General features: G+C 30.1%; 1 protein-coding gene and 1 long non-coding RNA gene across 2 annotated transcripts; one reads left to right on the plus strand and one right to left on the minus strand.

Annotated features, from left to right (window-relative positions):
- Positions 1–5,482: 5,482 nt before the first annotated feature.
- On the minus strand, positions 5,483–24,768 carry LOC107364087 (follistatin-related protein 5-like). The gene is made up of 14 exons (XM_015931392.3): positions 24,420–24,768; positions 23,869–23,975; positions 22,461–22,612; positions 10,925–11,022; positions 10,729–10,840; positions 10,400–10,569; positions 8,557–8,674; positions 8,099–8,379; positions 7,604–7,976; positions 7,292–7,535; positions 7,028–7,200; positions 6,787–6,960; positions 6,529–6,712; positions 5,483–6,473 (listed from the first exon to the last, which is right to left on the minus strand). Exons 1-14 carry the CDS (start codon positions 24,480–24,482, stop codon positions 6,323–6,325), a joined length of 2,400 nt encoding a protein of 799 aa, XP_015786878.1. The 5' UTR covers positions 24,483–24,768; the 3' UTR covers positions 5,483–6,322.
- On the plus strand, positions 19,531–21,018 carry LOC107364089 (uncharacterized). Its single transcript, XR_001569059.3, has 2 exons — positions 19,531–19,739; positions 19,822–21,018. It is a non-coding gene; the product is annotated as an uncharacterized LOC107364089 (long non-coding RNA).
- Positions 24,769–25,366: the final 598 nt, after the last annotated feature.

The following is a 25,366-nucleotide window of genomic DNA, read 5'->3' on the forward strand; positions in this document are numbered from 1 at the left end:
ACCAATCAAAACAAAAAGCCACCAAAAGGAGCTTGCTTCCGTTGTGCTAACCAGGGTAAACCAAACCAAATGCATTGGGCCAACGATTGTCCATTGAGAAAAGATCCAACAGTACCAAAACAAGTAAATTTTATTAATGATACCTCATCCTCTTCCACCCAAGATGAAAATGATTTAAACTAATAGCGCGACCTGATAACAAACATTTCCATATTTTGATACCTGGTTATTGTAACTCAATACGAATAAAAATTTTGTTTGATCCTGGTTCTTGTATCACCTTAATAGATGAAACATTAGTTAGTAAAACAGAATTGATGAGTCTGAATAATGATCAAAACACTTATTCAACTTTGACTGGAAATGGTTTTGTGTCAGGTCTTGCTAAAATTCAATTGACCATTGGTCAAATTACCAAATCAATTATTGTTTATGTAACCAGGTTAGATTTTGTTGATCTTCTGTTAGGGTTAGACAATATTTACAAGTTTAACTTGAGTTGTGACTCAGATTATACAATCAATCAGTTGACCGATACTTCGGTACCCACCAAAATTTCTTTAATTGATCCTCCAATTGTTTTGAACGATAATTTTTACATTGATATCCGGTCCAAATTGAATCCAAATGATGATAGTAATGAATTGTTCCAACTTCTAGTTGCTAATGAGAATGTCTTTAGTAATGATAAGTTCAATGTAGGTCTAATTTCTGGTAATGAATGTGTTATTGAATTAGTTACCAAAATACCAATCAACTGTAAGCCATACAGACCTGCTTTTGAGCAACAAATAAAAATTGAAAATGAAATCAAAGCTTTATTAGCTTCAGGCTTAATCAGAAAGTCCTACTCCCCGTATGCTTTTCCGGTAACATTAGCATACAAGAAAGAAGACAATGCAAAAACACGTTTTTGTATTGATTATAGAAAATTGAATGAAAAAGTTGTTCCGGATAGATACCCAATGCCAAGAATCGAGGACATCATTGATAGTCTTCATAATAATGAATACTTTAGTGTTTTTGATGTACGTTTGGGATTCTGGCACATTAAAGTTAGGGAAATTGACATACCTAAGACTGCTTTCATCACTCAGAATGGTCACTATGAGTGGTTGGTGATGCCTTTTGGGTTCAAAAATGCTCCAGCAATTTTCCAAAGATCTATCAGAGGTATTCTAGAAAAATATTCATTGACTAAATTTTGTCATAATTACATTGACGATGTCATCGTTTATTCTCATGATTTAAAAATGCATATTGGTCACATAAAATTACTTCTAAGTGCGTTTATAAATGAAAACATCAAACTCAATTTCGAGAAATGTAAAATAGCACAGTTAAGTGTTAACTATCTTGGTCACAAATTATCGCTGAATGAAGTTCGTCCTCTCCATAGTAATGTTGATTCCATCTTGAAATTGAATCCACCCAAGAATTTGACCGAATTGAGAAGGTTTCTAGGGAAGGTTAATTATAACCGAAAATTTATCAGTAACATCACCGAAATCCTAGAACCTTTGCATCAATTGTTGAGGAAAGAAAATAAGTTCAGTTGGAATGCTGAGTGTCAAAAATCATTTGAATTAATTAAATTACTGCTAACCTCAGAGCCAGTATTACAAATGTTCAATCCTGAAAATGATATTGTTCTTGAAACTGATGCCAGTAAAATAGGAATTGGAGCGGTTCTCAAACAATGGAACGATCAGAAAAAACTGCATCCAGTTGGTTATTTCTCAAAAAAGTTAACCAATTATCAACAAAATTATCCTGCTACTCATCTAGAATGTTTAGCTGTTGTTGAGTCAATTAAATTCTGGCATCACTATCTTTATGATAGACACTTTACTGTTATCACTGATCATATTGCTCTGAAATCAATCAAAAAAATTAATAAGCCTAACAGCAGATTGTTTACTTGGGCTTTCTTTTTAGCTCAATACAATTTCGAAATCAAATACAGACCAGGAATTGAAAATGTTGAGGCGGATTATTTGTCTAGAGAACCCATCTCTAGTGAAGATTGAATCACCTCTTAAATTAGTTAATTTCATTAATGTAAATGAGATTAAAAATGAACAGTTAAAACTGAAACTGAATTTGTCCCAGCTGGTGAATCAAGATGGGTTATGTGTCAAGATGGATAAAAATGGGAATGAAAAAGTTATTTTACCTGAAAATTTAAGAATGAAAGTGATGGAAAGGGTACATCAGCAATTTGGACACATAGGTGTAAGCAAAATGATTACGGTGATAAGTTGGTTGTATACTTGGAAGAACATGACTGAGAATGTCATAGAGTTTGTTGCGAATTGTGTCGCTTGTCAACAGGGAAAGACTAGAAGAATTAAGTTAATCAGTGAATTAGGCCAATTTGGTCCACCTAAACTTCCTCTTGAAATTGTATCAATTGATACAGTTTGTGGACTTGATGGTTACAAATGTAAGAAAAAATATATACATATTGCTGTTGACCATTTCACTCGATTTGTTTGGGCGATTGCTTCCAATAGACAAACAGCTTCAGAATTTATAAAATTAATCAATTCAGTAAGATTATCTGGTGAGCTTAAGTTAGTCGTTGCTGATAGGTTCACTGCAATTACCTCAAATATTTTTATTGATTATTTGCATTCTTTTAGCATTGATATAAAATTCATCCCGAAATCTGCACCTCAATGTAATGGACTCTGTGAAAGAGTTAGTAATACTATTGTTGATAAAATCCGCATCAAAATGATTAGTAATAATTACCGTTGTGGTTGGGTCAGATATTTACAGCGATCAGTTAATGAATATAATCATTCTCCCCACTCAGTAACTGGTTTCACCCCTTTTTATCTTTTGAATGAAACCATTCCAATCCATTGTGAAAAAGTAAATTTTCCTCCAATTGATGAGGCTCGAACAATCGCTTATTCAAATTCAGTAAAATATCATGACAAAAATAAAGTAATCTTCGAAAGAAATCATTTAATTCATGAGTTCAAGTCTAATGACTTAGTCTATGTTCGTAACTTATCTGGTATTAACAAGGGTAAGTTAGATCCCAATTATTATGGACCATTCAGAGTATTGAATAAAATAGCAACTAATATTTATGACATTGTTAAATCTGAGTCTCCATTAGTTATCGAACAAATACATTCAAAACACATGATACCAATAAGATCAACAAAAACTGACCTAAATCCTGACCTATCGTAACATTTAACTTAATTTTATACCAATATTTATTTATCAATTTTACTATTGTTCTCATTTATTAACTCATTTATTGTCTTATTATTTTTTCATTTTTTGATTCAATGTAAACCTGAAAACAAGCAACATTCAGATTCCATGAAATGCACCTCTAACCAAAAGTAGGGGGATGTAATAGTAGTAAAATTAAGTGTTGAAAATAGAGAAAGGGAAGTGTCAGATTTTATTTTCCTCTTTCTTTTTACTCTCTTTTTCTCTTTCATTTTCCTTGCTTGTTTTTAAGGTAAAGATTGTAGAAGGGCTAACAGTGACAAAAGCCCTTTTGTTGTAACAAATTATCCTTTACTTTTTCCTGGTTTTACCATTTTTCCTTTGTTGAAAGGATTCTTACTGAAGTAAGTAAGTTTTACTGACCAAGTGAAGTTGAATTGAAAAATTGTCCATTGGACAGAATTGATATTATTTAAATTGTTTTATCATAAATTCAGTTATTTACTGAAATAATTGTCATCTTCATCAACATCATTACCTTCATCCTCATCAACTCAATAATTGTCTCCATCCAACTTGGATATTTACTGAACCCATTGGATTGATTTGTGTTTCTTTTCAACACTTTACCTTCATAACTCCTATTAAATAAAATTAAAAATCAAACTTAACGGTTAAACGTTATTAACCTTTCAACTTTAACTGTCCCATCAAGCAAGTTTTTACAAATATTTAAAAAAAATTAGATTTCATGTTGATCAGTAAATGAATCTAAATCTTTCTTTTTAACATCCACTTCATATCTATGGAGCTTGCCTTGTATGGCCACAAAAACTGTAAAAAAAACGACGGGGGGAAATAAACTTTTTTCATTTCAAGTAGTAATCATCTCAGTAAATGAATCTAAATCTTTCTTTTTAACATCCACTTCATATCTATGGACAGAACAGAACGCAAAGAAACACAAAATTTTAGCGTGACTCGAAATAAGTTGATCACAAAATTCATAAATAGATTTCATTTCACAATAGAAGTAACCCAGCTGGTACGGGCAGATAAAAATGAAAAAGGATTTTATTAATCACTTTGACCCCCGCGGTCCGACATTTGCGACCCTGCCACTTTTTTCAGATCGATTTGCTCAATGCGAGATTAGTGTTTTTAGGAGTTTTTGACTAGGGCTTTCATTAAATCCACTTTCATTTTGATCTGCCCGTACCAGCTGGGTTACTTCCCTTGTAAGTTTAATATTCAATTTAGTCTTTGATTTGTTAATTCTCAATGGTAACGAAATAATTGTTCGGTTTGTATTAAATTGTAATCTTATTAATCTAGTGAAAATAATTGATACCCTTAAATCCCCTTTACCCAGTGATACACTTTGAAATATCAACCTACAATGCCATTGAGTTGAATGATTTCCATGTACAATTATGATTCAGCCTTACAATCATGATCTATTTTATGATATTATGATAAACTAAACAATAAAACATGATAAGAAAAATATTGTAGTCTTTCAATGTAAATGTAATCAATTAACCATTTGTAACTCCAATTCAAAGCATTTAACAAAATATTGAATAAATGATGAAAATGTTTATTTATATCTGTATAAATTGTAAAATTTTTATTAAGAAATTTAAGCTTCCATTTGTTGATTATATAATGAAATTAAATTAAATAGTCAACAGAGATGATTTTACATTGTAAACAAATTGCTGATAAGTGTTTAAGGTACACATTTAATCATATTTTGTACTCATCGAGGTTGACATGTACAGTAAGATATTCAAATGGTTTCCATAAATGTTAAATTAACTAAATTAAAAGAACCAGAAAACGAATCAAAATTGATATTGAACGTTATGTTATTTTTTAATTTTCAATCCCAACCATTCCATTGAAATCATTGACTGGGTTATTGAGTGATTGACAATTCTAATGATTATTTTATTTGAATAAAACATCAAATTGTTGATTTATTAAGTAAAATTGGTGAGAACACAATTGTCAGTTTAATTTAGGAATGTTTTTTACCAATAAATGATCTAAAGGGTGTATTGTTTAAGAGTGAAATTTTGGGAGCAAAAAGAGAAAAATTTATTCACCTGATTGTGGTGATTATGATGATAAAGATGTTGATAAATATGATGCATTTTTCATCATTGTCCATTTTCACTTTTATCTTCATCTTATCAACATATTTATCGTCATAATCACCACAATCAGGTAAGTAAATGTTACTCTTTTGCTCACATAATTTCACTCTTAAACAATACACCCTTTAAATAGAGTGAAAATGTTTTGTTATGTTATAACAATTTCAGTTATGTTTTTGGACAAGTAAAGGATTAATGAGGATTAATATGAAGATGATGAATGTGAAGATTAAGAGGAAGAGCATGTATATCTCATGATACTTGCATCAATCCATGGCCAAACCCGTCTTTCCGAGAACAGATTCAGATAATTTGGTGAAACAATCATCCATCAAATTACCGTCAATCTTTAATCATATAAAGTACCATAACCATAATTTCAATTGATCCTTTCCATCATATCGAGATATATTGAGTAGCTGTTGATAGTTATTTTTATTTCAGCTGTTTAATAATAATTTATGCTCCTTTATCAAGGATTTTTCATGTTTAAATTTGATGATAACTTGACAATTTACATATAAAAAGGAGAAACAGAAACAACTAAAAACTAAATTAGGTTTACAATCCAAGTGTAATTACCATTGGCAAACTATTAGAATTAAATATTTTTGTTTCATTTGATAGATGATTTGTTTTGATTCAAAAATATATCCTTTGATTGTTATATGTATTATATATTGACTGATTTAACATTGAAGATTATTTAAGTATCAAAGTGTCTTGAGATGATGTTAATAGTGAGATGATGATTATTAGGTTAAAGTTGACTGTAGACTTGAATATCAAACAATATTGAAACCGTTTCTTTGTACAGTTTTGTCCATAAAATTTGAAGCCCAACGATTATGTCTTTTAACAAACAGATTGGATTCAAAATCATTTTCCTGGTTCACAGAAATGGATCAACTTTTGGGTTCAATCCGTCATTTTTTATCTGAAAGACAACTGTCTTTGAACTTTTAGGTCCACAATAAGACTGAAGGTTCTTGACGATGCTCTTGTGTTTCACATTGTACCATATTGCTGTTGAGGTCAACAACAAAAACACTTTCCGATGAGGTTATGGCTGCAGTTGCCGAGATCTTAGACACGGCCATTGATCGATGAGATCTGATTGAAAATAAACTATTAGTGTTAGTTAGTGTAAAATGATTAAAGTAATTACCCTTTAGTGGGACGGCCAATGCCACTTATCAGTTCAACTCGACCATCGATTAATGAAAGATAGAGAAGGTCTTCTCGGTTAATTGTTCCTGATGCTAAAAGAGCGTCATAGTTTCCATTTTTCCAAACAAAATCGCAATTTACTATTGAAAGAGTTGTTCGGACATCGTACAGAAACTCTAAACCTAAAAATTGTAATGTAAATATTGATGTTATGATTGCTTTAAATATGAAATAAAATGCCGAAAATGATATTTACCATTTGCTGTGACTTTTTGAACAATAATTGTTGTTGATACTGGACTGGTTGATGATGAATTATGGAATATGTTGACCAAAAATTGATGGTTAGGTGATAGGAATGAACGATGAGCCTTAATATGAGCATTATAAGATATAATTGAATCTGTTAATTGATCCAAAATCAGTTGACCTGAGAAATGGAAAGAAATAAAATGTTAAAATTGAAAAGCTAATTAGCATATGAAAATGTAAATTACCATTAAGTTGATGAGTAACTGGAGTTTGACATTGTAAAATGGCTAAACCATAATCGGTGAAAACAGCGTTAATTGGTTGACAATCAGCTAAATTGATTGTTTTGACATAACGAAATTGTTCCATATCTATTTTGATGAGTGTCCTTTCATCCCAATGAGTTACATAGGCAAACCTGGAAGCAAGGGAAAAACCAGATCAATGGAATTATCATTTTAATCGATTCTATTTAGCTTCATTTTGCATTTATTTGCCAAGATACTTACCTTGCAGTATCATGAGAATTATGAATTTGAATTGTAGATGGTTGAGGAATGAAAAGATTATAAACTAAATCGAAATGTCCATCAATTGGTTGAAGATGAATAACATTATGGTTACGTCCAGATTGGGTTATCCTTATTATTTGGATTGTTTTCTTGTTGTGTTTTTGTTGATCCCTTGAACCCGAATCCCAACCAAAACCAGACTCTTCATTTGACATTTTACCAGTCATTTCCATTGGTTCACCTGAGTAAATGAAAACAGTTTGTTAAACATTTGTCTTAATCAATTGCTTAGAAAGATCATCTTCTTACCAGAATTAAGTAACCAAATGCTATCTTCAACTTCACTGCGAACCAGCCAAAGGTAGCTCGGTCGTGGATCAGTACCAATAACATGGACAACATTCAATTGTTGAGTGTGGAAAACAATCACTCGATTATTATCAGGTTGTCCAATGTAGACCTTTGAATTGGATATAACCGCATTCTCAGACCAGCTACACGGCTCTCCACGAAGTGCCTGTGATCCACACAAAGGTAATCCATTCAGCGGAATAGTATCTCGACCATCCATTTCATGCAATAATCCTGAACATCCTTCAGTAAAAACACTGACTCCATTGCTATGGAAGACCCAAAGCTTTTGCTTATACTTTAGATTGGAAGGTGGACCAACAGGATCATCCTTCAATTGTTTAATGGAAAGCAAATTATCAATTGTTAACAACTTTTCAAATAACTTTACAAATTTTGTCATAAAAATTAAGATTCAATATGATGTCCAGTAAAGGAAACAAATCATAATACCTGGACAAGGAGGGAACTTATATCTTGACCTAAAGCAGCATCTCCTCTGTTAGTTACCCTACAAGAGTAAGCACCAGTATCACTTCGGGTTAACTGTGATATAGTTATTCTGGTTCGATTTTGGGTTAAACTGGTTCTCTCATTAGACTCCAACATTTCATTATTTTTGTACCAAGATATCTCAAGCTCTTCATCCAAACTTTCATATTGGCAGTCAATTGATGCTTTACCACCCACAGCTGACCACTGGAAATGTGGGGTTACCTCAACAATCGGTGGAACTGCGAATTAAATAAACAAGAATCAACAATAATATTAACCATCAACAATATAAAGTACAAGGAAATGATGACAATTAACCGCTATCATTGTAAAATGGGAATGAAGTTAATGTGTAAAGGCGGTGAAAAGGGAATGCTTTTTTGGGTTAATAATTTTGGGCAATGGAAAAGGCTTACCAATAACATGAAGAATATGGATTTGTTTGATAATGGGATTGTTTTCAGCAGAACAAGTATAATTCCCGGATAATGGAACCTGAACGTTGGTCAAATACAGCGAACCATCGCTGAAAACCTAGAAAAAGATAGAAATGAAAATGATGAGCATTATGATGATGATTACTTGGAAGGGTAAAGATAAAAACAAGAAGATGAGAAAAGGATAAAAGGATGGAAATAAAGGGAAGAAAATATGAGAATAAAAAAGGCAGAAGAGACTCAATTAGCTGATATAAAACTGGAGTGAACATTAATAACACATTATAAACGTTGAAATACAGAAATAATATCTTATTTATTGAGAATAGTCAATTTCCTTTTTAGATTGTTCAACGTGACACTTTGACCATTTGCTTGTTGGTTAACAATTTGACAAGGAATCAACGTTAACTGTGATAAAGGTTAAGCTTGACTGGTTCCTTTTTTGTTCATCCATTTCATGATCCTGATAATAGATGCTTTTTTTCGGCCTCTTGGCTCTTCTCTTCCCTCCATCTTCAACTAAACTCCTTTTCCCACTTTCATCTTATTTATCTTTTTCTTCATCTTTTTTCTTCTTCTCTTCCACATCTTTCATTCCAATTAAATCGACCAACAAGAATACATGATATTATTATTTCTATCTAATACACTAATGTAGACTCAAAACTCATGCTTGGCTTGCTTTTCCTGCTCTTCCCTTGTAATCTTATTAACTGACAATGGCCATTTCATTTCGTACCAACAGTCAACTAATTGTGATCCTTTTTTGCCACAAAAAGGCGTAAAATTAAAAGTTGGTCATTCAAAGAGAACCAGAAAAAACAATGAATTTACTTCTTCTATGAATGCAAAAATAAATTGTAAATGTAATCAACTTGACGTTAATCATTCTAGCCAGTTGAGAATTAGGTATTCATTTAATTATGATGATTGATTGCATGAAACTTGCAAAAACAGAAATCGCAAAATTCAATTTTTCACCTTTTCTGCCCAGTAATACTGCAATTTAACCAGAAAATTATCAGTTTATGTACTTTTCTGCAACAAAAAGCTGCATATAAGAGTTTTGGAAGCATTATTATCCTGGTTTTGAAGAGCTTTTAATTCAGTAGAAAATAAACCATCTTTTTATGGACTTCTTCATAATCGGTTAACTATCAAATCATTAAACTAGAACCATACAGAACTCAATGAAGGTTTCAAGATCGACTCTACAATCTGGTAATTTGGTCACTTCATTTGCAAAATTAGTTGGAATTGGGATTCATATTTGTAGTAAATCAGTGAATAATATGATTAGAAACCATTCTGAAAAGTTATTAAAGCAAAAACAATTCGTAAACTTTCGTCTGGGTTTGTGTCAAAGTTTGTGAACACAAGAAATAAAATGATCAAAATGGATGAATTACACTGGTTAAGCTTAATTAAACTCTCGATACAATTATGATCGTCGAATGATTCTTTTAGCTCGATTTCGTTAATTTTCAGTGTCTATTTCAATTTAAATGTGTTGCTATTGATTTATTCTCACGTAATATTTAAATCTTTCTTAGTATCCTTTGATCTTAGCTATTGAGAAAAGTTAGACTACAGTTTTAATTGTTTGTTATATGAAATTATTTGCAAGGTTCGCTTGGATTGAAAGTTTATCTGGAATCTAAAGTTTGAATAATGAGAAACTCTTAATCAATCATGGCTATTTCCTAGTCCTAAAATGTCCATTAATCTTGTGTCAAAAGACAATTTAGAGCAGAACAGTGGTCAGTTTTAAAGTTGCTTCTTCCTTAATGTAAATGAGCACTTTGATCAGATTGATTACCTTGACATTTGGAAGTTGTAAAGTGTTGAGATCGACATTGTGTCGATGCCATTTTATTACAGGTTGCTGAGGATTTCCAACAATATCACAACGTATCTCAACATTGTCTCCTTGATGAGCTTGAATTGTGTTGACTGCAAGCGATTGATCCAAAGTAACCATTGTGATTGCTGTTAAAACAGAGAGAAGTTTCGATTGAAATTCACTTTCATAACAGTAAAATCCAAGCAAAACTGCATTGAATTCGCAATACTGAACGAATTTTGAGCTTGCTAATGCTTTTATGAAAGAAAAATTGTCTGAAAGTTAAATCAATAAGTGATACTCACTAAATAAATTGTTGAATGCAGTTTGAAATTCATTAAAGTCAAGGAAATCGTCTTGATTTTTGTCTTCATGTTGAAGTAAATCTGTTAAAATGCAAGGTGAATTGACACCAGGCTGAATGGTAAAGATAAAGGTTATCAATTAAAAGATGGAATAAACAAGATGGGAATAAATGCAAGTCCATGGAACTCAATTTACCCGATATAAAGCTGATTTACGCCAAAGCTCATTTATATTGATTGATCCATCATTATTTTCATCTAATTGTGTGAACAGTAACGAAACATCATTGCCAGCTGAAAATAAACAAACAATTAATAAGACTCTAAATTAGGATTGTTAGTTGTTAATCTTATTGTAATAACTGTTATCTAGCTTCTGTATAAATTTATATTTAGAGTAATTGATTAGTCTTTCCAATTTACTCCCAACCTTAAAGATCAACCATTTTGAAAAGTTTCCGATTCAAAGCCATTTCACTGTTCCTTTCCAATCCTATCAAAGGTAAACATGAAGATTTTTGATTTGATTCACACTAATGAACAAATTTGATTTAAATCAATATTTCATTGACAAACTGTTGACAAAACCCAAAAACAAGAAAACATAAAATAGATGTTAAATGGACTTTATAATGAAACAAGATAATCTTATATGAAAACTGGCAATGAACAAAATCAAAGTGATAATAATAACAACAATGACAATAAATAACAGAGTTTAAAGTAAAATAATAGCTCAGATAATGTTATTTACCCTGTAAAATGGTTCAGTTTGAAAATGTGATCAAGAAAAGAAGGAAAATAACATTGAAAAAGCATTCACAAGAATCTTTATCCTTTTAGCTTTATTTTGCTTCCTAAAGGTTAACATTTTTTGTTTCACTCCCAAGTTTTAGGATATCTTAACCCAAGTAAATAATAATATTATATCGTTTCCATTTTTTGGTTACAACTTTTTTCCTGTTCTCATCCAATAACCTGAACCATTTATCATCTCCTCCTAAGATAACTACAGATTCATTGGAAAGATTCAGATGAGAAGAACCAAAAATTGATAATGAAAATGATTGAATGTAAAAAGCTTTTGTTTTTCATCATCAGCTTCCATTAGCTTCATTTGCAAATCCAATATTTTTGGGTTACAAAGCGCATCAAAAACAAGACCAATTTAAATATCAACATTAACCATTTTTACATTACTATTGTCATTACTGTTTTCATTATTATTTTTTCATTATTATTGAGATTCACTGATAAAACTGGAATCGATTTAATAATATCACAATAATAATCATTCCCAGTTTTTGAGATACCATTTTTACCCTTTCATTGTTAGTCTAAATGGAAAGTCATTTCTTGGTTAACAATGTTTCACATGAATTAATGTTTAAAGTATTGATCATTGGAATCATAAATGGTTTCAAAAGATGATCGTAATTGTGATTGAAAAAGGTTGACAACAACAAAAGCATTGTTAAACATTTTCAATCGACAATCAAATTCAACTAAATTTTGAATATCTTTAAATAGTCGCCAACTAATCAATAGTCTGATCACAAAAAAAAATTGCTTTTCCTTCAGCAAACTACATTAATGGTTCATCATTTTCACAATTAACCACAATCAATTGTAGACAAAGGCTGCAATTTCTCACATTGCCGTCAACAATATCTTGAAATGGTTAAAGCAAACAATTGTAATTTGATTGTTGTATAAGATATTAATTTACTCCAAGGCAAACCTTTACCTTAATCAAAATAAACAATACTTAATAATCTAACATGATCAAGATGCCTTGACGTGTTACTTCATCTACTCAATTGTAATCCTTTTGTGATGATAATAAATGAATATGAAGATTCAAGCTCATTGGGATTGTATCAATTCCCAGTTTACTTATCCAATTACATTAATTCATAACAATACAAGTAAGATAGTGATGGACGTTTCTCATTATTATATGTAAACAGAAGCATTCAGTTAACCTTAATTGTTCACAATTAAGGCAAACACAAGATAATCTTTAAAAGATTCAAGTCTTTCAATTTTATTATTATCATTCCTAAAATGATCCAATTCAGTTTCTGGTTCAATATTAATATTTAAAACAGAATCATAATTGAACAAGTTGAGATGAAGATTTTAAAGCAAAATTGAAATTTCAATATTGAAAGACGTTTTCTGGTTATTTTCTGGTTCAAGTGAACCTTGACATTTAAATTCAATTAGAATGTCTTTATTGATTCAAAGTTATCATGGTGATTAAATGATTGATTCTTGGAAACTTGTTTATATTGAAATTGCTCTTTATTTACTTTTCGTTGATACAATTTATAACAAGTTGATCAAAATGTCCATTAGACACATTTTTAGCTGACAATCAATAGTAAAGATTCAGAGTTTGCTATAAACTATTTAGGTACAATTTATAACGATTATCTGATTGTAGTCTATTGAATATGAGCAAAAATGAGTTGAAAACAAACATCAACTTGGATATTATAATATTATACTTTTTTGAACAAAGCTCAAGTGATTTGAAAGGTAAAATTTTGATTTTTTTTCCTCAAAATGCAAAGTTGATTTGAGTTTTCATATTCAATGAAAGATTGAGTTTTATTTTGCCAAAACATGAAGAAACAGTAAGATCATTATAATAATATCAATAAAACTGTTTCAAGTGATAACTCAACTCCTTGATTTACTTTTTGCTTCATTTCAATTCAAATTTTCATTCCTAATTCTCACTGTGAATTGAGTTATCAACAATCAAAAGATCAAGAATAAAACTCATTTAGACAACTTTATTTGATTAAGAAATGCCATTTGAAAGTAAAATGTTGAACATTGAGCTAAACGACTGGAAAGGCAAACAATATTGTTTAAAATGGGTTGACGAATGAAAGCAATTTAAGCAAATACACAACAATTTAGAGACAATTTTCATTCATAATAATCTATTGATTACAATTATTTCATTTATGTTGGAGTTTCGCTTCAAGTTGAGTGACTTGTGAATGGTAATTTACTGATCACAATAGCAAATGACAACAATTTGATATTAGGTTGGCAGCATTTCAGGCTTGATTATGATTATTGATTGAAATTTGAAACTTTCATTTGGAAAGGTTGTAGGGTTTGAGTAAGATCAGCTATTTCTTGTTTGATTTATCGCATATAAAAGGTAATTTGAAGCAGCAAGCTATTTCAATTGATTTTTGCGAACAAAAATTATGATCAAATAATAGTTGAAAGGGTAAATGTTGATTAATTGTGAACCTGTAATTACTTTGGTTAATATTAATAGTGGCTTTCATCATCGATTCATCATAATCAATGTTTGCTTTGTTTCAACCCAATAATGTGAGGGAAAAAAGCAAAACAAAAAGCTATAATCAACTGACGGGTAAACATGAAGAGACTCAGTTTATTCAGGTTAATAACTGTTGGATGGTCAGTCTGTCCAGTAACCAAGTTTGTTTTGGTTTGCAGGCTTGAGGATGATCGGAAATATCAAATACACAAAACTGATGAAAACTCATAAATGCTAATCAAATTAACACTAGAATCAGAGGTTAACCACTAATTGTGACCAGAAATGGAATGTTTTTTTCACCATTTAATAGATCAACACGAAGTGAAAGTCAATTCTCAATTCAAGTCAAATGAAAATGAGTCTAAAAAGATATTTAAAAGAGTCGTTTTTGCTATTTGAAGTTATATCAAGAGGTTATTTTGTAGTAAATCCTAAATAACAATAAGCTAGCTAAAGTGTAATTTCAATCGATATTCATCATGACAAGTTGATTAACTATAAAATTTAATGAATCACCAAAAGTTATTCAATATAAGCGTTTTAAAATGAAAAATTGAAGCCCACACATTGAAAAACTGTTATGAAGTTATGAAACAGTTATGAAGGTTGTTACTAAAAGGACACATAACACTTCAATTGTCACATTTATGCACAAATCTAAACAAGTACTGAAGAACGAATGGACAAAAACAGGCGAAACTTAATTTCTTTCAAATATAGACTCTTTTAGCTTGTAGGGACATAAAAAATGCGTCTAATAGTGCAATTAAAAAACTCCTCCGATCGACAGTTTTCGGGAGAATCGAGTCCAAAGTTGAAACTTCAATCGGCTTTTGTACAACTACGGAAGAAGATATTTTCATGAAACTCAATTTACTGATGTAAATTTTTATTATTAACCATAAAATGCACTTATTTTGAGAAATAAAGTTTTGTGTTTCTCTATAATAGATCAAATTCGATTTTCCTTTAAAAATTCCGCATTCTGTGACCGTAAGAATTAGATTGCTGGAACTTTGTATTTGTCGATAGAAATTGTTACTACATGTCAACAATCGAACAATTTTTTCAATTAATCCACAGTTCTCTTGATTTTGGCCATTGGCTTTAAAATTTGAGCCTCAATATTTTGAGAATGACATCACGCTTAATCATCATTCTTAGACTAATCTTTAGATTTTATTATGAGCTATTATTATTTGAAATTCTAGATGAATCATCCATGAAAATCTATTTATCTGCAAATTTTCAAATCAATAAACAAATCAGTTCTAATGATATAGCCGTTTACTTTTTGACCTACCCGTTTGAACACCTTGTATGATAGGATACAGCCATGTAAGAAAACTTTTTGATTGTTATATTGTTTTTTCTTCTTTCTCATTAATTTTGTATTGCCTTTCTGCTAACAGTTCATACTTTTTATGTGCCAACGATACTCCATGTCAGGCAAAGTAGTTGGCGGCGAGCAAGTTATTGGTACACAATTACCTAAACCTGAGTCCCAGTTACCATTTGAATCACAATTAACTCTTGTTTGGCCAGAAGCGGCGTAAGATAATTCACAAATATCTCTCTTGGCATTCTAACAGTTTCCTCGATAAAATGAGAAAGCATTTAGTGATACTAGATTGGGACATCTGGGTTGAGGAATACGTTGTGGCACTGGTCCATTCCATTGTCCAGTTGGTTGACAAACAAGACTGTTAATAGAACTGGACAATATGTATTCAGAAATTTAATCATAGTAAGTTTATTTTAGCTTTAAAATGTATTATTTTCTGGTAATGCTAAAGAATTTTATAATATTAAAGCTGTAATTCACGATTTGAACAGTTACTTTTCATTTTAATTTGTGAATATCAATTTAATGTTGATCACTGTGTTAATTAGTCACAATTGTTTGATTTTTAACTATCAAACAATGTGTAAAGAACGAGAAAAACATTTTCTGGTTGCATTACACAAAAGGATTGAACATTACTGTTCGTACAGCATTAAGTCAAATTGCTTTTTATGTTCGGCTTTATCCATATTCATAGTCAAGATATTTGCCTATGGTTAACCCATCATGATTGATCGATTCAATGGATTCCAATGAATACTTTGCTTGTCAGATATAATGATAATCAAGTTGGCAAAAAAGGTCCAACAGGAAAACCCAATGTTTACAAGGTTTAAGACCATTTTTTGTGGCTTTGATTACAATTATTGATTTACTCAGCTTCACTAATCTAACCAGGAGAGGGAAATGAATGAATTTGAGTAATAATTTCAAGAATAATTAACTGAATAATGAGAAAACCCAAAAACAGCAGAAAATGTTTCACTCGAAGTTATTCAATTTTCACTGGACTGTGTTGATAGAGAGACTATGATTTATCATGAAACGTTGTCAATGATTGATTATTGGTCATCATCAAGCTTTGATTATTCACCATTTAAACCCTTTTTTGCCTCTTACTTTCCATGATAATAATGGTTGACCTGTTTTGGCATTTTTTTCCCTGTTTCTGTTTCTTTTTGTTGCCTTTCAACTTTCCATTCAATTGATAGACTCGCTTTTTTGAATCTGTTTTGATTCCAGATTTGTTTCACAAAGAATGTCTTGTTCAGGGTGAACTCAGAAGAACCGGAATAAAGTAGATGATGAAGAAGAAGGCAAATCTAAAGTAAAATGATGTTGATTGTAGTTGAAGCGTAAACACATATTCACTTCACTAATGATTTGTGTACAAAATTTTTTACTCTAAAGCTATTTCCAAGAATGTAATCATGAAAATGTTGAACTAACCAAAGGTTATTGCATTTGAAATTAGCTAAAACACTGAAGTTAATTGAGTTAATTTATTGAAATTTTTGGTCAATTTAATGTAATGTTGTAAAGTTACTTTTAACAGCTTAACAATTGCTAATCCAAAAGCTGAATCAACTGTTGGATGATTATTATCCTAAAGAATGTAATGATTTTTGGTAATCGAATTTGAAAATATCAAAATAATCCATTATAAAGTAAACCTTTTCTTGAACTTATTCCCATCCCAGTCTTTTCATGGCAACAATAAGTATAATGATTATGGTTCTTGATAATATCATTTCTTTCATGAAAGGAAACCCAAAAATTTGAGATTCGATAACCAAATGTGTAAGTTTCATTTACTGGTAAATAACAAGAAAAGGCGATGAAAATGTTTATACAAATTAAGGATAAAAAATGAATTTTCATCACAATTCCTCATCACTGGGAAATAATTGAGGGATTAAATTTATCTTTGGTTCAATGGTAATCAGGTTGATTAATCAATTCAATTTGATGCATATTTTCGTTATCATTCATAAATCTCAACCTGGATTTAATTTAAATCTGTCAACTGTAATTGAAAAGCGTTAACAATAAAAGGATAAAATGGGACAAAGTCTGCCTTTGATGATGATAAACAATGAATGATGAATGAATCTGTAAGAATTGTGTATGCAAATGAAATATTCAATAATAGTTATCATGATTATGATAAATGGTTGGGAGTTAAATTGTTTAAAAATATTAAATAACAAATAAACAGATAAAAGGAAAAGATTGAAATGTTTTTTCATTTTCATCTTCTTGTTACCGTTTTCTGGTTTCTTTGGGTAAAAGTGAAAAATTGAAATGAAAATTTGCACTTTTCCTATTGAAATACAAAAATAATAAAGTATATTTAAATTGGTTATTACAGTTGAATTTTAATCAACTAAGAAAATAATAATTTTAATAAAATATTTAAATTAACTGAGAATTTAATTTAATTAAATTGAGTTCAACTAGACAGGTTAAACAATATCATAAAAGTAGAATCTAATTCACCTTTTCAACTCCGAACTCCTTTGGAGGGTTATTTTGATTTAACCAGAAAATGGGTTTCATTTTGGATTGTTATCAAATTTATATCAATCATTATCTGGTTGCTAATCACCAACCTAAAGTAATGATTTAGCTTTTTTCTGGTTTAGGTAATGATTACCCATTTTGACCAGAGAAAAAAAGGTAAACCAGAAAAAAGATATTTAGTATCATAATCACAAATGTGATTACGTATTAATCAAATGGTTAAGATTAACATGATTTAATATTGCAATTATTGTATTAGTTTTGTGATTTATTTGCAACAATTGGGTTAAAACCAGAAATTTGGTAAATCATTTGGAGAGTTGCTAAGTGATTGACCATTTTGAGTAATTGTTGGCTATTTATTTAATCATTTTCATCACATATTTTCTTTCAATGTTAATATGTTAGTATTAATTTACTGATCATTAAATCATTAATTCAGACAATCGCAGGTTTTGTGACAGTAAAAGCATTTTGATAAGTTGCTGGTGTTAACCTGCCAGAGTGAAAGGTTAAAACCAATTTCGGGACTTTCATCAATTACACTTTAATCATATTTAACCAAAAGCTACAACGAAGGCCTTAATCATAATCATTGTAATTTCCATAGAGATTTAATATCTGTTTAGTTAGGATGAATAGGTTCAGGGAAACCAAACCCAAACCCAAAATTAATCTTTTCTGGTCATCAGTATAAATATTTATTGATAGTAATTTTTGCAATTGACTTTGAGTTATTATAAAATTCAGCCATTGAAATAGCAATTAAAAAGTGTAAATTATTAGCAATAATCAGGTTTACAGTTGATCTTTCAGTTTCTGGTTGAATTTGATTGTTTTAGACTTTTTGGTTCGTTTTACTAATCATTGAATTTAATGATCATGATTATGGATAAAGGTTTTATCATTTGTTAATTTTAATGTTTGTTCAAATTCAGGTGCTATTACTAATTAAATTGTTAATCTGATTCTACTTTTTCAAGTCTATTCTTTGACTAAACATCGTTTAATAACAACATATTATTACATGTAGAATACAAAATAATTACGTTAATAATACCTTTCCTATTATGTTTATTAATCATCTGAATAATCATGTTCATGAATATTTAAATGGTAACCATTAATATTAAAGGGAAACTCATAACACAGGCCAGAATAATGATTAACACATTAACCATTGCTTGTTAATAATTTAGTTTGCCAACATTTGGTGTTACCTTTTCATTTAGGTTTTTGGTTAAATTGTTGTTTTCTGTTCTATTAGGCAGAGTTGGTTGTTTTATTTTTAACTGCTATTGATTGATAGTGAAAGGTTTAATGTTTAGTTGAAACAATAAGCCAAGTTTACAGTTGATTGTATTTCAATAGTTATTCAAGTCGCATATTTGTTCACTTTCAATTAATTATCTGATTTAAGCAGAAGAAATTGAATTTAATAACAAATGATTTTAGATATAAAAATAATGATTATAAATGACAATTTAATTGCGCCAATGGTTGGGAATACGAAAAGGTGAGGAAATTGTAAATTTTAAATTAACCTCCAAAAGTAGAAACCAAAGTGTTACTAAGACGCCATTAATGTAATTGTTACAAGCTTGATATCCTTTATGTTTCAACTTGTGATTTTAGTTGTTTTTTGTTAACTGATTTTCAAAATTCTGAACATGATTTTGATTAGAATTTCCTTTTTCTTTCTAAAAACCATTATAAATATAACTGAGTGGTTAGTAGTGAAATAAAGGAAAGCTGAAAGATACGATTAAATAAATCGGGTTTTGTTTTGGTTACAAGATTTGGAGGGAAACGGTTCAAGTGGCAAAGGTAAGACAAAGCTTATGTGCTTTTTATACTGTGTAAACAAGATAAACTCAAGGGTTAATCTGTATTCCTAATGTTATTTCAGATTGATCAAGGTTGTGGTAACCATTGCAAAGGACAAACCAATATCCATCAAGAATCATAATTGAACCATTTGGATTAAACCAGATCTCAAGGAATCAATAAGATTCAGATAAATGGAAGTCAGATATGTCAAAATGGATCTAATGTGTGTTGCCTTAAGCTTGAGGAAATGGCCAAGATGAGTTGGATATGTAAATGGTTAAGCTTCTTGATTTGCTGGTAAACATTGAAACGTTGTCTTGATGAAGTATTGTCATCACCAATACCATCATCAACAATAAAACACCATCTTGATGATTGTTATTATATCATCTTGTTAAGGTTAAATTGTTGAAAGGTAAAATTGAATAGTCATTAATGATGAACTTACATTTTTGCTCTAGTTTGATTGATAACAGGAAAATAATTTGGGACATTATTTTGATAAAAAAGTGCTCAGAATAGATAATAACATGAGCTTGTTCAAGTTGAGTTGGAGTTTTCATGACAAGATGAAGATGATGATAGGGATGGTGAAGATGATAAGTTGAAGTGTAATTGATTTTTGATTTTGACACAAAAAATGCAATGTTAAAAGAGAGACAGACAGTAAATACAATTTCGTGTGTGTGTGTGTGTGTGCAACAAAAAGAGTCAACAATAATCAATTGAGTCAATGGTGATGATGTTCAAAAGCAATTTGCAAGTTGCATTGATTTATAATTTAATATAAATTGACATCAATTGACAAAATAAATTTTGATTCACTCCTCCTTAATCATCATCAAACTCACCATGTTTCAATCAAAATCAAAATCATAAGCGAAACATTTCAACTCTTTTCTTCTACAAGATACATTGTTTTCTCTAATAACTTTTTCCTTTTTCCATTTCAATTTTTTTTCTTCTTTAAAACTCATCATTTCGATCCTCTACTCTTTCCCTATCATCACCATCATCATCACATTTATCATGAAAAAAGGCAACCATAAGCCCAACAGCGTTCAACTCCAACTGTGAAAAGCTTAAGAAATAGATCAATAAGCTTTGATTCTCTTCATTTTTCTACTCATCATCTTTAACATTATTTTTACTCTCTTATTTCATGATGCTCCTGGTAATTCTGCTGATGCTAAACCCATTATTAACGTTGTCTTGTTAATAAACTTCTTGATGTTAAAAGTCGTCTATTATCAAATGAAAAATTTTTATTCCTCAATATCAGAATCTTTAATACAAAAATAGTCTTCTTCTTACAAAGTGAAATACAGTTATCTTCAACTTTTCATAAAAATATCATCATTTGGTATTATTGGTTGTCTCCAATCATCAGTCCCTCAGATCCTGAATAGACATGAAAATAATGTTCCATATTCTGGTTATCATTCGGAATAATATTTACATTTCGCTTTTTTTACAGTCAGCTCATTATTTGTAACAATCTAAACATCAACATAATGTTTATCTCATCAATTTTCATCCATTGTAGTTCAGTAATTTTATTTTCATTATGATAGATACACAATTGAAGTAAACCATTTCCTTTGCAACCCAAAATTATTGGGTTAATTTCAGGTTTACTTAGTTTCTCTACTTTTACCAGTTTTTTTGCCTTCTTTTCCTGGTAATACGATCCTAATTAAATTAAAGGTTGTTAGGTGTTAACAATGTTAGACCACAATTGATAAAATGGTTAATACTTGATTCAGTAACTATTACAGAATGATTGTCTCAGCAACTGTAACTCAACCAAAAAAACAACAATAATCAGATTGACAATCAATTGCTGTTCATTTGGTTGGTTCAAATGGGTTAATTTCATCTGTTGAAAATCTTAAATCAATAACTATCGTCTCAACAGATTTAAATTGAAGTTGCTTTTGATGATTAAAAAAACTGATTAATTTATACTCATTTGACGTTGGATCAAGAAATAGGATCAATCAGATGTGATGAAGTGGCAAACATGAATAAAGATTAATGAGAAAAAAGTAAAATGTTGTCACAAAATGGATAATCTTAATTAAAATGAATCACTTTTATAATCTTTCTGGTTCTTTACTTTGTTGTTAGAAACCAAGAATTGATCATGATTATCAACGATTCAACAAATCATCATTAAAATGTCCAGAGAGTTAAATGTATTGAAAAACAAAAAATACACCAAAAATCACCAGACATCTTTTTCAATCATTTTGTAACATTGGACTAAAATATCAAACATTAATCAACCGACTGATTGAAACCATCATCATAATCATCAACTAACATTGAAACTAGCATTATTATAACCATCAACTTTATGACCAGCTTGATCATCAACATTGTTAACTGTATTGATTACAGGACAACGTGAGAAGTTAATCATTTTATGATGGATTGATGATTATTTTTACCATGATTTAGGAATCAATTTTAGATTACTCTGAGTTATTGACAAAGTCTATTTACTAATAACTACAATTTATCCTCAGAAGTGATGATTAAATGAGAAAATGGAAAAAAACTGGAAAATATTTAACGTTTTATTTTGCATATTGTTTTGCTTCTCTATTAAATTGTTGTTTATCCCCTGATGGTGATAAAATTAAGGCATTATACAAGTGATAACAGTTATTAGATGTTGATTTGACTATTTGTTAGTGATTAATTAACTCTTACCTTTCTGGAACAATTGTTGTTTCATCAAGTCATACTGTTTAGGTTCACAATCATCGATCGGAGATGATTCTATGTTGTTATTATCCTCATTGGGATCACATTGATCTGGATGGACTGGTCTCAATTGAATCCCTTTTTCACATGATATTTTCCTAATTAACAGACAAATGCAGATAAATAATCAAATTATCAGCCAAACATTTATTTCCAATTTACATTCGTTAAATTAATGGCTGTTTTTATCAGCATTAAAGTTAATTTAATGATTTGCTGATTAAAAGATCCTCCAGTATTGAATTTTTTAGCCTCCCCAATACACTCACTGCACTTTATCAATTGTCCCTCACATTGCAAGTTAACGGCTTTTACTTTTTCAATTTGTTTCCTTCTAATTATTAATTAAATTGCATTTTCCTTGTTAATTGTTGATTCTCTATTGATTATGTTGTCTATTTTTATTAAAATGTTATTTCAACGATTATCAGATTCAAATTGAACATGATTGTTTTTACTGTAACCTTTAAAATAATTAAAAGAGGTAAGTCTTTCTCTATGAAATGAGACCATTTTTGTGCGCCATTATGTTAACATTAACCTATCATTATGTGAAGATGTTAATTTTTTCAACAAATCTCATTAACCATTAGGAGATATAAAATTACCAGCCTACCAGAAAGAAACTGATGCAGAACTAATTAAACAATCATTTAATTTGTTTGAGTGAAAAAAAGACTGATGGCAAAAATGATTGTTTTCTGCTAATTAGCTGCTAATTTGAAACAAGAAAATTTAATTTAAATTAACAATATTTATGGATGGATTGATGTAATATTTTGTTGCCACCAATGTAAGTACCTTACTGTATTCAAATTGATTTGCCTGAACAAGATATAAAAGCATGACAATTGATGATGTTGTACATTAACAAATTAACCTTAATAAGATTTTCTCAACCTTTATATTAATGTGCTGATTTACATGCATGTTAACCTCTGACTTGTTATTATTCAAGTTTTCTTATTATCGATGTCTTAATGTATTAGATATCTTAATTGGGAATGTTACTAATTAATGGGTAACAATCTTTTGCTTTTATTCCCATTGATTGAAAGGAAAATGCAGAATTGATCAGGATAGTATTGATATAAAAATAGATGTTGCTTATTAAATCGATGAATTAGTTCGATAGAGTTGAGATCATGAGTTAATTAAGGTTAAAATGAAACATTCTTGTCTCAATTTAAAATTGAAATATTAAGAAGGTTAATTTTTGTGTCGATTGAATCTTTCCTTAAATGAAAAAAAATCTAATTCCGTGTTTTACTTTCAGATTAATTGCTCTCATTCCTGAATCAATGAACAAATGCAAATTGGATCGAGCTAAAGCTTCGTAAAAATGATGACTTACCTCAGATGGCAATGTGAATCATATAATTTACCATCGGATCCGCAAATTTTGTGTTTATGGACTGGACATTTTTTGGTTATTGGACAATTCAATTTGTGTGATCGATGCTAGAGTTAAATCAAGCAAATTTCAGATTGAGAATACAATTTTCGCAGTAACTGATTGTCAGAAGGAAACGTAAATTGATAACTTAAATGATTTCATTCAGGGAGTTTCAAGCATAGATTCTCGTATAGAAGCAATAGAAGCAATTAAACACATTTGGCATTGTTAAAAGGTTGGCTTCCTAAATGACAATGATTATTCTGTTATTTATTTACTGAGAGGCTGTTTTATCATGTTATTGGCTGATATAATTTAACTGGTGGTCAAATTTTGCAAGACGATGATCTAAGTGTGATTATTCTTTGATAGAAATAAAATGTCAAGTAAAAGACCAATAAATGGTGATAATAACAAAGACAACGGTAATGAATGATATTGTAAAAGTGAAGATATGAAGAGGATGGTAAAGGGTATAATGAGTACAAGATCTAATTCTGAGCTCTTACCTTTGATGATGTAAGGTTTAGGGTTAGAAGAAAGATGAGGAAATGAATCAATTGGAATTGCATTTCGTCTCTTTTCAATGGGTTACATCAAACAATTGATGAACACAAGTGGACAATATAAACACTGAGAAAAGGAGGAAGAGTAATAACCAAAACAAGAAAAGGGAAAATAAAGAAAAGTTAACAAGGGAAGAAAAACAATTAGACGATACTGTTGGCAATAGTCAAATTCATGGTTCCAGAGATTATTAACAAAACTGGATGTTACACTTAATCAACATCTGAGGAAATCATTGATGAATAAGAGCCATGAGAGAAATATCAAGAAACAAAGTCAACTCCAAATTCCCTGCGCTGATAACATTCATTTAGACATTTTTTCTATGCCTGACTTCCTTCTTTCTTTTCGTATAAAATCGATAAAATTATTTCCTCTTCTGATCATGCTTAATAAATATCGAGTTAGTCATGTTGAGCATTAAAATTTGAACCACATGGGACCATGGAATAGCATTCTCCCAGTCTTTTTTATGTTTTATAAATAATTTCTCAAACTTAATTAAAAAGATGACAAGCAAAACATTGCAAGTCTAATAAGTTTAGTCTTGAAAAGAAGGTGAATTTTGGATAACAGTCTAGTTAATTTAACACACAGTGCCCTAACCAAAGAGTATAACAAGAGAGCCCACTTAATGAAAACCATAAAGTCTTCAGGTTAACTATTTTCCTGCTTACACAGATGGCTCTGATTTAAAAAAATGTATTGTTACAATTAAGACAATTATCGCCAATAGATAACAGTTATCAAAATCAAACCCAAAAATCAAAAGTTTTAATGAAAATTGGTATTTAGTGCCATGTTGTTGGACAGGAAAAAATTAAAATCCAAAGACCTGAGGGTCCCATTGAGTGGGCTCTCTTGTTATACTCTTTGGCCCTAACACAAA

This window comes from Tetranychus urticae, chromosome 3 (genome assembly GCF_039701765.1).
Source record: "Tetranychus urticae isolate SD_2017Ah chromosome 3, NJAU_TeUrti_SD_1.0, whole genome shotgun sequence".
Taxonomy (NCBI): Eukaryota; Metazoa; Arthropoda; class Arachnida; order Trombidiformes; family Tetranychidae; genus Tetranychus; species Tetranychus urticae.

Bases quoted from the DNA above. Each gene is read 5' to 3' on its own strand.
- LOC107364087 (XM_015931392.3), bottom strand. From the start codon at position 24,482: ATGCAATTCCAATTGATTCATTTCCTCATCTTTCTTCTAACCCTAAAC. The intron at 11,023-22,460 runs GTAAGAGTTAAT...GTTTATTTTCAG, and splicing joins ACAACAATTGTTCCAGAAAG to CTGGCAATGATGTTTCGTTA. The intron at 7,201-7,291 runs GTAAGTATCTTG...CCTTGCTTCCAG, and splicing joins AATTCTCATGATACTGCAAG to GTTTGCCTATGTAACTCATT.